The sequence below is a fragment of the Herpailurus yagouaroundi genome, unplaced genomic scaffold (genome assembly GCF_014898765.1).
Source record: "Herpailurus yagouaroundi ecotype Mexico unplaced genomic scaffold, PumYag 197, whole genome shotgun sequence".
NCBI classification, from domain to species: Eukaryota; Metazoa; Chordata; class Mammalia; order Carnivora; family Felidae; genus Herpailurus; species Herpailurus yagouaroundi.
In genome coordinates, this window is record NW_024412428.1 from 18872485 (window position 1) to 18887185 (window position 14701).

The following is a 14701-nucleotide window of genomic DNA, read 5'->3' on the forward strand; positions in this document are numbered from 1 at the left end:
CAGCTGTAGACAAAACAGTCTCCATCTCTTGACGGTATTTGAGACCTTGCACAAAAAACTCTCCTTGTCTCAATTTAGCTGATTCTTAAAACTGGGAGACCACAACCTTGCTGGGTTGTTGCAAACAGAGATAAATATCAAAAACCGCAAACCATCTGGTACGCAAGAAAGAGGCGCGGTGTGCTTGTGTGCTGGGATAGGCACTGGAGTCCCGACCTACGACAAAGTAACTCCAAACTCCCTGGCCCTGGACCCAACTTCTGGGTGGACTGCGTAGACCCCTCCTCTCGCAGCTTGCTCCCGGAGCCCCGCCTGCGTTTTCCCGGGCGGCTCCGCCCCGGCGGTCCGGAAGCGCGGCGGTCCGGGGACCCAGATTCCCCCGGGACGCTTCCCAACCTGCGGAATCGGCTGAACAGGTATGCTGCGGGCGGGACGCCCCGGATCCTAATCCCGAGCTGTCCCCGGAGCTCCGGGAGCCGCAGGGAAAGGGACGAGCCCCTGCGGGGTAGATAGGGTCTGCAGGGGAGCCATCCGAAGTCCTGGGCCCGCGTCAGTCTCCGTGGCAACGGGCGACACGCCGCGCTCCGGCCAGCGCGCAAACTCGGCGCAAGCTCGGCCGCCCACCCGGCGGCCGCCTCCCGGGGTGCTTCTAAGGGAGAAGGCTTGTCCCGAGAGCTGGGGGCTTCCACCCACTGGTGCTGTCTGGGCGGTGGGTCGCCGTCTCTCAGGTACGGGGCTGGTGCCCTCGAGTTCCGATTCCCCAGCCACCTTCCTCAAAACCCGATCCTCGGGTGTCTCAGGCCTCCCCTGGCAGCGGAGCTGGTTCCCAGCCCCATGCCACCCACGCAGTTGTCCCCCTTCCTACCCTGACACAAATTATCGAGAACATAACCTGCCTGCTCACGCAAGTTTTAAAAGTGGGCATGATGCCCTAATTGCAGTATAAAGAGCAAACGCAAGGGAACCGTTTACAACAAAGTCTGCATTTCAGTCTGCAAATGCTTGGTTAGTCCACACTTGAAGACGTCGTGAAGTAGCCAAGTGCCCGCACCTGGGCAGGGAGGCACCTGACGGTGACTGCCGCCCGCTATTAGGTTTCGGCTACCAGGAGGAGCGCGGCCAGCGGGGGCGTGATTTTCCCCACCGGGGCACGGTTCTCGGTAATTTTCTAAACAAAAAGTGCAGTCAAGCCTTGATTTACACGCAGTTGCATTCCTCGAAAATTCAGTGTTCGTTAAAACTGCAAAACAAAAAAAATCTATATTTACATGTAAAATGGAATTTGGTTCTAGCCGCAGGTAATTATAAACGGATTTTTCCACGCACCTGAATGTGTGTGGGGATTTGCTAAGGTTGTAAGGCCGCAGGATAATCCTTTATCTTCAGGACTGTTCCTCGCATCGCAGGACATTAGTATCTGAGGCCCAAGCCACTTCTAAATGCCAGAGTGCTTCTCCAACTCTGCCAAGCACAAGAAAACATCCACAAATTCCCAAGATGTCCCCTAGGGGGCAGCACGTCCCCGGTGAGAAGGGCCGAACTGTAAAACTGCGCGAGCCTTAAAGACATTCCTGCTTTATAGAGATGCCAAGACCCGAGGTGGTGTATCTTTGATTCTCAGAACAATCTTGCACATATGGGAATTGTTATTTCCATTTTAGGAATTGGGAAAGTGAAGTTTTCAGAGATTAAGTGACTTCCCGAAGATCACAACACTACACTGTATCAAAGCTGAGTCTGACCTGAGATTCTACCAAAAAGCAGTTTCACTTTGGTTGTCTCCTGTGGCCACAAGGAAAGTTATTTGACTGTCTCGGTGAGGTTGGTAGGAAAATTTTAGCAAAATAAGTTCTTTTACGTTGAGTGATCAATTTTGTGACTTTATGAACAGTGTGTGATAAAATTTCATCGCTCTGATTTCAGGAGCCACCGTGCATTCGAGACAATGGATAAATATGATGTGATTAAGGCCATTGGGGAAGGTGCCTTCGGGAAAGCATTCTTGGCTAAAAGGACGTCGGATAGCAAGCACTGTGTTATAAAGGAGATCGATTTTGCAAAGGTAAACTGAAGAAGTTCACATTCCTGTTCATTTTCAGTATTACATTCAACTGGCTTTTAATTGGGTATGAAAAGGAAACACTTTTTTTTTTTTTGCTTGTTTGTTTTCATAGTATGAACTTTAAGCCTCAGTTAACTGGTTTACTCAAACTCCTAAGTCCGTGGTCCAAACAGCAACCAATGATTTTATTAGAAAAAGGAAAGGAGAGTGGGGAGGGGAGGGAAAAAGAGGAAAAGAAAAATAAGATTATAGCATCTGGCTCCTGTGGCACTTGAGGGTGGCCTGCAAGGTCTGTGAGATTTCTTCTGCTCTATTGCTTGACTTTTCTGTTTGGCCACAGGGTGGTCCTCTTCCTCTGGCTGTATCTCCATCATCGGGTCCCCTCCACAAAGACTCTTTCCCTAAACGTGCCAACTGAGGTAGCAACACACCCTCAATCACTCCTTATTACACTTCCCCATTTTCTGAATGGCGTTTATAATCAGGAATTACTTTGCTCACTTATTTCTTCATGCGTTTATTGTCTGTCTCCTTCAGCATGTAGGACAGTGCCTGGCACATGATAGGCACTCAAAAACATTTATTGAATGCATTGAATGAATGGAGGAAAACAATGTACTTTTGTTAGCTTAACGATTTTGGAGACTAATGAAATATATTTCATTGAAAAGGAATCATTTTTGTGGAATTCCTCTCAGCATTTGTGTCACCCTCTCTAGTGATGTGTGCATTTCAAAGGTTGGGACAACAATGCCCATCACATGCTAGAATTAATTTTAAGGCAAGTGTTGTTGGTTGTCTTCTGGAGGATTTATGATTGAGGGTAGCAGAAGACCTTCCATACAAAATGTCTGCAAAATGGGGCTTCTGGCTGGCTCAGTTGCTCAGTCGGTAAAGCATGTGACTGTTATAAGTTCGAGCCCCACGTTGGGTGTAGAGATTACTTAAAAATAAAATCTTCAAAAAAAAAACAAAAGCAAAATCCCCAGATGTGTGCAAAATGGGCTTCATAAGTTGCACAGTGTGAGCGTACTTAATTCCACTGAATTTCTCATTTAAAATGGTGTATATTTATGTTCTATATACTTTACCACAGTTCTTAAAAGTTGCAAAGAAAAAAGGACTTCCCAAACGTACGTGAAAGCTCTGATGTAAGTTTGCTGTATAAAACTCAGGGGCGCCTGAGTGGCTCAGTCAGTTAAGCATCTGACTTCGGCTCAGATCATGATCTCACAGTTAGTGGGTTCGAGCCCTGCGTCGGGCTCTGCGTTTACAGTGTGGAGCCTGCTTGGGATTCTCTCCCCCTCTCTCTGCCTCTCCTTGACTCATGCTTTCTCTCTCTCTCTCTCTCTCTCTCAAAATAAATAAACAAACGAAAGAAAGAAAGCTCTGGTGTAGATGGTTAGCCTCAGGGAGAATGCTTTGTTTACCAATATAAGTCCCTTTTCATGGCTCCGGTGGCATACTTCCACAAGTGTCCTATTATTCTAGAGGCCTGTCAGAGTTTCCTTCTGCAACATTGTTCTGCTAACACTCTCTCATTTATCTGACTGCTCTTTCTCAGGCCTCCTGTTTTCTCATCCTCTATCTGTCCCAACCATCTGTCCTTTGCTGACACTCTTCTCTTTCCCTGGGCCATTGCCTCACTGCAGACCTCACCAGGTTGCAGGCCACACTTACAACTCTCTGTCCAACGCTGATACCTTCCATAACCCTGGTTCTGCATTTCATCTGCTCTGTGCCACACTGTGCTCATGACATTAGTGTCCTTGTGATACCGAGGCTCAAGACTGGAGTCATCTCTGAGTTTTTTCTCTCTCCACATCCAATTACTTGCTAAATGCCGTTGGCTCTTTCTCTCCCTCGAGTTTGTCTTACTCCTTTCACCAATTCCCTGGGTTACCCAGTAGCTTTGTCACGGCTCCAGCAACATTTTGATAATGCTCCAGTCATGTCCACAGACCTTCCCGTAGACAGAAGTCATAAAGGAAAAGATGGCTAGATGCATTGTCATCTTTGACTGCATAAAAACATCAAACTTCTGTATGACAAAACCCACCACGAATAAATTCAAAGTTGACAGAATGCCAAAAATATTTGCCAAGTATTGACCTAACGGTGCTAGCCTTTCGTAAATGAATAAAAAGAAAAAAACCCATAACTGAAGAAGTAATCATACTTACTCCTTAGTAAACTAAGAAATAGAAGTCAAACAATTTCACTCTTTGCGTATACATTTGGGAAGGATTAGAAGGAATTTGAAAGTGGAGGAAGTGGGCACTGTCTCCCTCTACTGGGAGGAAGGTAAATTGGTATCACAATGAAGAGAACTCTGTGTATCAAAGCCTTGGAAGGATCCATGCTGTGTTTGTGTTATAGGTCCGCAATATGTTGTGATGATGAAAACAAAATCAGGCCACCAGCACTTGTGTGTATGTGTGTGTGTGCGTATGTACTGTTAATGTTACACACACACACTAACTGATTATTGCTGAGTGATGGGATTTCACCCCCACCATTCCTTTCTGCAGTGTCAGAATTTAAAAAAATTTTTTAACGTTTATTTGTTTTTGAGAGGGGAGGGGCATGCGTGGGGGAGGGGCAGAGAGAGAGAGGGAGACACAGAATCCGAAGTAGGCTCCAGGCTCTGAGCTGTCAGCATAGAGCCCAACACAGGGCTCGAACTTGGTTGGGAACAGGGAGATCATGACCTAGGCTGAAGTCAGATGCTCAACTGACTGAGCCACCCAGGTGCCCCATGAATTGTATTATTTGTATAAGCAGGAAAGCTGTCTTCATTTTGAATTTTTTTAATGTTATTTATTTTTGAGAGGGAGAGAGAGAGAGACAGAGTATGAGCAGAAGAGAGGCAGAGAAGAAGACGAAGACACAGAATCTGAATCAGGCTTCAGGCTCTGAGCTCTCAGCATAGAACCCGGCATGGGGCTCAAACTCACAGGCCATGAGATCATGACCTAAGCCAAAGTCGGTTGCTTAACCTACTGAGCCACCTGGGCGTCCCTTCAAAAAGGAAAAGAAAAAAGTATACATCCTAGGATCTAGTACACCGGCTTCTGGGGGTTTATTCAAAGGGAAATCTTCAGAGATGTACAGTTAGAAAGCAACTTAAATGTCCAACAGCTGGGGATTGGTTACATAATTTAGGAAAAACAAAGCAGTTCTTAGAAATCATGTTGTTGGGGCGCCTGGGTGGCGCAGTCGGTTAAGCGTCCGACTTTAGCCAGGTCACGATCTCACGGTCCGTGAGTTCGAGCCCCGCGTCGGGCTCTGGGCTGATGGCTCAGAGCCTGGAGCCTGTTTCCGATTCTGTGTGTCTCTCTCTCTCTGCCCCTCCCCCGTTCATGCTCTGTCCCTCTCTGTCCCAAAAATAAATAAACGTTGGAAAAAAAAAAAAAAAGAAATCATGTTGTAGGTGAAATATTGACGTGAGAAATGTCATGGCTTCGGCTTATTGGGAAAACAGTATGTGCACAATAAGGCAATCTTCGTAAAAGTACATATTATCTCTCTCTCCGTCTCAGTATTTATACACACACACATATATTCACATACGTAAAAGGAAGATGTCCTGGATTGCTATCATGTAGGTGGAATGTGGGATTATACTGTACTTTTATATTCTTTCACTCTTCAGATGAGTTTTGACACTCTCGCTGATTTGTTCCCACATTCCATGTCCATTATCCCTCCCCCGCATGCAAACCCTTTGCACCCTAGCCTCGGTGCTCACCCATGGGGCTCTTCCTTTCAAGAAAGTCTTTGCCCATCTCCAAACATCAAGATCCCACTTGTTTAGGGCTGAGCTCCAGGAAACCTTCCAGGACCTTCCGACTCAAAATAATCTCTCTCTGTAAACTCCATAGCTTTTTATCCATCATGTTGTTATGTGCTGATTGCCTTCTACTCTGATGTGCTTTGGCTGGTTTGTGTGTGCGTCTATGCCTTCTCCCCCTTATTAGACTGTGTTTTCTGTGCAGGCAGAATCCAGGCTTTATTCATCTTGGTATTCCACACAGCACTGGTAGGTGTTCAGTACATTGTTATTGCATAAATGATTCAATTGATAGATACTTTCAGGCCTTCTAATTCTACTGTTAAGCTGGTACATACTTAGGGATTATAACACCATTTTAATTCTAAGTAAAGAAGAAACTATTTGGGAGGTGAACCCTCTTTAACAATGTATATTAATGCAGTTCATAGCATCTCTCCCATTCTTTAGTATACATAATAAAAAATTGACCATATTTTTCTAATACAGAACTGATTTTCTTTCATCCTTTTTCTCATGAACCACCCCGGTATCCATGCCATCACTAGGGAGAATGTTATGTTAGGCCTCGTCCTTCTTGCTTTTTCGTATGTCTTTCTGTTATTAAATTTGCCTAGCAATGCCTGTGTCCCAGTATTAACACGTATTACTTCTTTCTCCCTTTTCTACCCTAATGTAGTTTTTCATCACTTCTCAGCTAAAGAAATCTATGTTTCTTTTCACATCTCCAATGCCTCTCCACACAGTAAACTCTAAACGCCAGAACGTGAATTGCTCATTTTCTTATAGGTACCAAAAATCTAATATTTTTTCTCTTATCATCCTACTATTACCAAGCATATTATTTTGATTCTTTTTTTTTTTTTTTTTTTAAAGTAAGCTCTATGCCCGAGGTGGGGCTTGAACTCCTGAGATCAACCCTGAGGTCAAGAGTCGCATGCTTTCTTAACTGAGCCGGCCAGCCGCATTATTCTTTTGATTCTTGCTTCCAAATATGTGTTGTATATTTTCTTGATTATAAAATAAAAATGTTCATTGTAAAAATTTTTGAAAAGAACCGAAGGGGAAATTAAGACCACTTAGAGGAAAATAAAAATCTTTTATAACCTTTCTCTTAATCACTATTAACATTATGGTGAATTTCTCTCCAGGCTATTTTAATTTTTTTTTTAGAGATTATTTATCTCTAAAATGATAAAATGTGAGCTGGGGGAGACAGAAGGAAAGAGAGAATCCCAAGCAGCCTCTGAGCTGTCAGCACACAGCCTGATGCAGGGCTCAAACTCACAAACCCAGAGACCATGTCCTGAGCTGAAATCAAAAGTTGGACGCCTAACCAACTGAGCCACCCAGGCACCCCATCTCTGGGCTATTTTTTTTTTTTTATTTTTAAAAATGTTTTTATTTAATTTTGAGAGACAGAGACAGAGCACAAGTAGGGGGATGGGGTACAGAGAGAGAGGGAGACACACAGTGCAAAGAAAGCTCCAGGTTCCAAGCTGTCAGCACAGAACCTGATGTGGGGCTCAAACCCACAAACCGTGAGCTCATGACCTGCGCCAAAATCAAGAGTCACGCGCTTATCTGACTGAGCCACCCAGGCTCCCCTAATATGAGTCATTTTTATTAAACAGACTATGTATGTGTGTTTACCTATATGTGCATTAAATAAAAAGGTTTAGCCTGGGTGGCTCAGTCAGTTAAGTGTCTGGCTCTTGGTTTCTGCTCTGGTCATGATCTCACAGTTCATGAGTTCAAGTCCTGCATCAGGCTCTGCACTGATGTTGTGGAGCCTGCCTGGGATTCTCTCTCTCTCTCTCTCTCTCTCCTGTGTACTCTGTCAAAATAAATAAATAAACTTAAAAAAATAAAATTAAAAGATTTATAGAAAGGTTTAGCAATTAACAGCAATTACTCCTACAGCATAAGAATTCGTGGAATGAGTGGGGTTGTGGACAAGGGGAAGTTTCATTTCCATTGTGCTCACTTCTGTCTGGCTTCAGATATTTTTAAAAATCACAAGTGTGTATTATGATAGTAATTAAAACACTAATAATAAGAGTGCCTGCTCAGTCAGTTGAGAGTTGGGCTCTTGGTTTTGGCTCAGGTGATGATCTTGCGGTTTTGTGGGTTCAAGCCCCTCATCGGGGCTGCCTGGGATTCTCTCTCTCTCTCTTGCTCTCTCTGCCCCTCCCCCACTCGCACTGTCTCTGTCTCTCTCAAAATAAACAAAATCAACTTAAAAACTAAAATTAAAGAAATAAAAAACTAATAGTAAAACATGGTGATGAAGGTTGTCATAGGAGAATGCTGAAGCACGTTTCTGATTATTTTCTTTGGATAAATTTCTGGAAGAATTACTAAGTCAGAACCTGGAGCATTTTTAAAGTCTCTTAGTACATCTTATAACACCTCCTTCCCAGAAAAATTTTACCAGTTCATATACTTAACACCAGAAGTCTACGAGTGCCGTTTTGCTGCTGTTTGGATAACCCCGTGTACTAAAATTCTTTTTGTCTTTGACCATGTTTTTGATGAGACATGCATGATATCAAGTTTTGTTTTCATCCTTGCTCTTTTGATTATGGAGTGAGGTTGAATCTTTTCTTTTCTCTTTATCAGTCATTTTTGTTTAGTTTTTGTGAGTTTCCCATTCGTGTATTTTGCCCTATTTCTATTGGCAGATTTGCCTTTCTTTTCTTGTTAATTTGCCGGGACTCCTTTATATATTGTAAATACAGAACTATTTGTCACATACATTGCCAATATTTTTACCTAACCATCAAAATGCAGTGACCTACCTGCATTTGCCTTTTGATTTTGTGTATAATGTTCTTTTGAAAAATAGCAGTTAAAGTAGTTGAATAGCCAAGTCTATCAACCTGGTAAGAATACTTCAGTTTCTTTTTTTTTTTTTTTTTTTTTTTTTGTGCGGGGGGGGGGGGGGGCCCCCGAGAGAGAGAGAGAGAGAGAGCGGGAAAGGGGCAGAGAGAGAGGGTGAGAGAGAATCCCAAGCAGGCTTCACGCTGTCAGTGCAGAGCCCAACACGGGGCTCAAACCCACGAACCACGGGATTACCTGTGCTGAAGTCGGATGCTTAACCAACTGAGCCACCCAGGTGCCCCAGTTCCTTTTGTTTTTGAAGCTCATTTGCACCAGCTGTGCAGTTTAATTGGGGTGGAAGGAACTGAAGCTGAGAAGATTCAAAGGCCTTGCTGAAGGGCGCACAGGTAGGAGGCAGTCAGGCTGGGATCGAGAACGTTAATTTTTACAAAATCCTTAAATCTCAATGAGGATGAGAAATTTGGGAACTCCCACATCAAGTGTGGGCCAGTGTCGAAGAACATTACAGAGGGAGCAGTGGAGAGGAAGCAGGGACCTGCAGAGGCCAGAAGCCAGGGTGGAAATGATGGCAAAATGTTGAGAAGGAGGAAGTGGAGGTGAAAGCGAAGGGTGGCCGCTGCCGCTGACACCAACACCATCGAAAAATACTGGTCAGTAGATGATATATTGAATAGTAAGAAAGTACATCAGATCAGAAATGAAGTCACAAGAGACAGTTTTTATTTGCAAGTGAAAAATGTTGTCATCTTAACATAGAATTTTACTGGTCTGATTGATGTGATATATGACCTTCTTCTTAAGATTTCATTTGATTCTTCTCAGTAGTGATTGCTGCTGGAATATTGCATTTTTATAAAGGATGTCATTGCTGCTGAAAGATAAATATTCCAATAAGTTTCCTCTAGATGCCTGAATAATTAACACAATGCCACCAATGCAACTGAACCTTTTTTTTTTTTAATGTTTATTTATTTTTGAGATAGAAAGAGACAGAGCACAAGCAGGGGAGAGGCAGAGAGAGAGGGAGACACAGAACCTGAAGCAGGCTCCAGGCTCTGAGCGGTCAGCACTGAGCCTGACGCGGGGCTCGAACCCATGAACCGTGAGGTCATGACCTGAGCTGAAGTAGGACTCTCAACCGACTGAGCCTCTCAGGCGCCCCACAACTGAACCTTTAAGACAGCACACCTTCACCAGAAATATTTATTTTCTTGTTTACAATTGTCATAAACTATTGGTTAGATACAGATCTGCTCTAATTCTCGGGATGTCATTTTCTGCCACTGTAGATCAGTTTCAGAGTGGAATTAGGAGCCAGTGAAATTCTGAAGAATTTCAGATGACAGTGAGCAGAAAGCATGTTCTCGAAAGCACATTATCTCTACAGACTATTCTCTCTTAATATACTTTAGATGCCCACCCAAGAAAAAGAAGCATCAACGAAAGAAGTCGTTCTCCTGGCAAAGATGAAGCATCCCAACATCGTAACCTTCTTCAGTTCGTTTCAAGGTTTGACTTTCTAATGTGCTTCCAGGGTTTTAATAAAGTGTAGTCACGTAGACATCTATAAGAGGTACGTTCCTGGGAACCGTGCATAAATTAGGTTTCTTAAACAGACTCGTTTTCCCGTTTACTTAAATGGTCATTTGAGACATTGACTTTACTTCTTCTCTAGTGAGTTTTCGTAGACGACTTTTCCAAGTTTGCTCAAGTTTTCCTACCTGTCCTTGATTCTTACTGTCTCAAATAGTTAATGATTGGTATGCTAATAACTCCTAGATTGTGGCCTCCAGTAATACACATGTATGTCTCACAATGCACGTTGGCTGTGAGTGGGCAGGGTCTTAAGTCTGGGGCCCAGGTGATGGAGCCGCCCAAGTACGGAGCACGCTGTTCTCCTGAGCCAGAGAAAAGAGCGAGGCACAGGGTCCACCACGCCATCACCGTCGGAGCCCTGCTAGGATGTGGCCTGTTTCTCACGATCGTTCTGAGCTCACGGTCTTGTTGGCACAGCAGTCCCGATAACATGGTGATGAGGAATGGATATCCTGCCTCTGAGAGTCCTTGCATGCGCTGGGGCAACAGGTGGGCTGTCCAGTCCTCTTACAGAGAGGCGGCGAACAGCCAGGCACCGTGGCCAAGCAAACAGCCAAAGCAGAGGGGGAGAAACTTTAAGGAAGCAATTCCCTTCCTGTGGATGCCTGAATACAACATCTCTTCTGCCTTCATCCACCACTTGGCTCCAGAGGCAAAAATACAAAACACAACACGAAAGGAGCATTGGTCAAAGACCATTCACTCACTTAACAAAGTTTTATTGAGTGCCCTCGATGCCAGGTGTTGTTCTGAGAGCCAGGAATATAACAGTGAACAAAACAGGCATAAGGTCCTGTCCTCATGGGGCCTCCATTCTAGGGGGAAGAGACAGACAATAAACACATATCCTGTATGTCAGGTGTGTGTAAGCCTGCACACGGTTCACCATGGAGCATCCCTGTGCCAGCCCCCAGCACTCTGGTGGGTGCTTCAGTTCACACGTGCTGAGTAGTTAATGGAGCAGGAATGTTACCTACATGCCTTCAAGCACCCTCAGGGGGTGTAAACATCAGTAAATAAATATACATAGTCCCTACTGTTTGAGCTTTTACACTGCGTAGGGCACTGTGTTTCTTACAATTTTTAAAATATTTATTATTTTTAAAGGGGGGGGAGGGCAGAGAGAGAGGGAGACACAGAATCTGAAGCAGGCTGTAGGCTCTGAGCTTGTCAGCACAGAGCCTGATGCGGGGCCCGAACCTACAAACCGTGAGATCATGACCTGAGCGGAAGTCGGACGCTCAACTGACTGAGCCACCCAGGTGCCCCATGTTTCTTACAAATTAAAACCTCTGCATTCAGTGTGGCCCTCTTCAACTCTTGGGTATGAACAGGGTTCTTCTGAGCTCTACTTGGGACTTGAGCAGTACATCTGAGCAGGGAGTTGGGTTATTTTGAACAACTTCTAAGGGGCAGCCACTGAATAAGTACCCTACATTTCTATTCATCGATTCCTAACAAGCCGGAAGACAATCTTTTCCTCATTCCTCGGGTTATTGCTGTTACTCCCTCTGTCTGGCTAACGCTCATGCTCAGGCCTTCTCCGAGATCACAGTTCCCATCAGAGCCCCCTTCCTGACCTTGCACCGCACCTCTGCACTTGTGTGTGTGTGTGTGTGTGTTTACAGGTATGAATTGGTGTAAGATAGTCCCTGTAAGACAGTAGATCTATTGCATACTTTTCTCAGCACTGGATCCTCAGCATCTAACACATAGTAGGTGCTTCATATACAATTGCTGAATGAGTACATGGACTGGACCACTTTCACAGAGTGGAATATGTCCTTATGCAAGGTAGATATTTGAGGACCGTTGACATAGATACTGTTTTAAAATCAGAGGTCATTTGTACAGCAGAAATGACCTCTACTGAGTCTGTTTATATTGTAAGCTTAAACTTTCTTATGGCAGCTTTACTTTTTGTTTTTGAAGTGTGTGTTTAGGAAAACTAGAGCAATGAGGACAATGGGTTTGCCTGCAGGTTGTTGGGACTTGAAACACGGAGCTTATCTGAAAGCCACAGAACCCTTTGTAGCCCGGGACAGCTCAGAGTCAAGATAAAGCCTTTGTTTACCCTCAACAGCTTGTCTCTGAACAGAACCATGGCTCTAGTTCAGTAAATGTTTACCTATAAAAAGTATGAAGTTTTTGTAAGTTTGAAACAACATATGACTAATAAAGCGATGTAGTGAGATTTTTCCTGAAGCTAAGTTAATTCCATTTAAATTCTTTCAGTCAATATTTATAGAGTGCCTGTTATATGCTAGGCATGTTCTAAGTTTTAGGGATCATCGGTGAACAAAATTGGCCAGTGTCCCCCACACTGTTGTTTACACACTGTTGCTGTGTAACAGAACAAGTGACCACAAATTCAGTGGCTTGAACCAACACCCATTTATCTTTTCCTAACCTCTCTAGATCACAGGTCTGGGTTTGGTTCTCTGGATTCTCCGCTCAGGGTCTCTCTCTCCACTGGGTCTGCTGTCTCATCGGAGGCTCAGCATTCTCTTCCGTGCTTATTCACGGTGCTGGCAGAATTCATCTACTTCACTGGGGTGGGTATGGGCTTCCAGAGGCCAGCTGCCCTTTTGTAGGCCTTCTCTCCCTTGGAATCTCTCACTTCCTCTGTCTCTGACCTCTAGACTTAGATTTGGATGGATGCTGTGTTTAGGTCAAGCCCACCGGTAAAATCTCCTTTTCTATTAACTCAAAGTCAACTGACTTCAGTTATATCAGCGGGATCCCCTTCGCTGTATGACATGACATAACCATGGGAGTGATAGCCCATCGTATTTACAGGTTGTACCCTCACTCTGGGGGAGGGATTCCACAAGGTGTGTGCACTGGGGCCATCTTAGAATTCTGCCTGCTATCGACTGTGGAATTTTATAGGCCCAGGGGAAAGGGTGGGGAGGGTTGGACAATAAATGTTAACTTAATTAATAAGCACATTGTGTCGTATACTAGAAGGTGATAAGTGCTGTGGCAAAATAAAATAGGGTGAGGCAGGAGTGAGGAAACAAGTTAGAATAAGGCAGTCATTTGAGCAAAGACTTGAAGAGCCATGCTAAACTCTGGGGAAGAGTTTCCTAGGACAGGGCAACAGCCACTGCAAAGGCAGGAGGCAAGAGCAGGCCTGATGGGTTAAAGGATTGGCCAGGAGGCTTTGGGGAGAGGCAATCTGCTATGGGCCCTGAGCATCTCACACGCGCTTGCTGGGTGTGCCAGGAACGCAGAGCCCTGACTGCTGTCTACCCAGCTACATATTGTGTTTGTAGTGAGCGACACTGACGGATGAGACATTTCCCTCAAGGCGGAGCTGGCTTGTTCACTGCTCACTAGAATGCAGCAGATTCCTCAAGGTCAGTGTTTCTTTCCTGTAACGTGGCCCACTGCAGTGCATATGCTTGTCTAGGCTCACATGTTGTACCTCCGTGGAGTTTGGGGGACACAGAGAACGAGCGCTCACGTGAAGCTCTGACTCCTGCTTTTGCCAAGAGTAATAAAGTCCTTTGCCTCTGGCCCAGGAGTCACATGTCCCGGCATCCGTGAAATAGTCACAGGCTTGTAAATAGTACAGAATCTCATACCTGGCACGGAGCCCACTGGGAAGTCAGTGTGAGTAGAGTACAATGAGCAAGGGAGAATAGCAGGAGGTATTTTTATTCTTTAGGCCGAGTCTGTGTCCCTCCTTGATGTGGGGTGCTAAAATGCTTTTATTTATGGAATGATGGTGGTAATGGATGATATTTCATCAAATCTAGAGGCCATTAGTTACAAGATACACCATTCTGTGCTAATTACAGGAAACAATACTGTCAATTAGACTATAACACAGTGCTTTTTTTATCACAATTTTGTATTTAATGTGTACTAAAAGAGCCTTTTTAGACTTATTTACTTTCTATTACTCTTGTGCATACATAAAAAGGCAACTATAAGCAAATTAAATTGGTTAAGGTGTAAAAGTTATGCAGGCGGCATAATAACACCAAGACTGCTGGGCCCCCAGCAACCGATTAGAAGATGCCAATGTCTGTAAGATGCAATCCTAACTTTTTAAAAGTAGAGTTTAGAATGAATTAATTACAGCAGTTGTTTTTTAAGTGTTGGAATTTGACAACAGAAAAGTTGCTTAATGTCAGTCCCTACTATTAGTGTCCCTAAATAGTTTTGAAAGGTCAATGACCCATGAGCTCTATAGTTCCAGAAGTTGCTGCCCTACAGTGTGTCTTGTACTTCCTTTTTAGAGGAACCTTTTCCTCTTCTCTGCATTTTCAAATATTCTTTAAGACTAAATACAGTCTTAATGTTTGCAGAAAGGGACCTCTGTCACCTCTGCTCTGAGCACCTCCAAACGCTTGCTCATGTGGCATATAATCTGCTGTATTATTGTGCCAGTGTAT

The 14701-nt window shown here is 44.2% G+C and overlaps 1 protein-coding gene across 4 annotated transcripts in view; it reads left to right on the forward strand.

Moving 5' to 3' along the window:
- NEK5 (NIMA related kinase 5) overlaps nt 1-14701 on the forward strand; it is a 61449-nt gene continuing 46748 nt past the window's right edge. Inside the window, exons 1-3 of one of the 4 annotated variants that reach the window (XM_040448332.1) lie at nt 1-416; nt 1924-2062; nt 10112-10208. In XM_040448332.1, the coding sequence (XP_040304266.1) occupies nt 1946-2062; nt 10112-10208 (214 nt within the window). In that variant the 5' untranslated portion in view covers nt 1-416; nt 1924-1945. The other 3 variants (XM_040448333.1, XM_040448331.1, XM_040448335.1) reach the window with 3 other exon arrangements.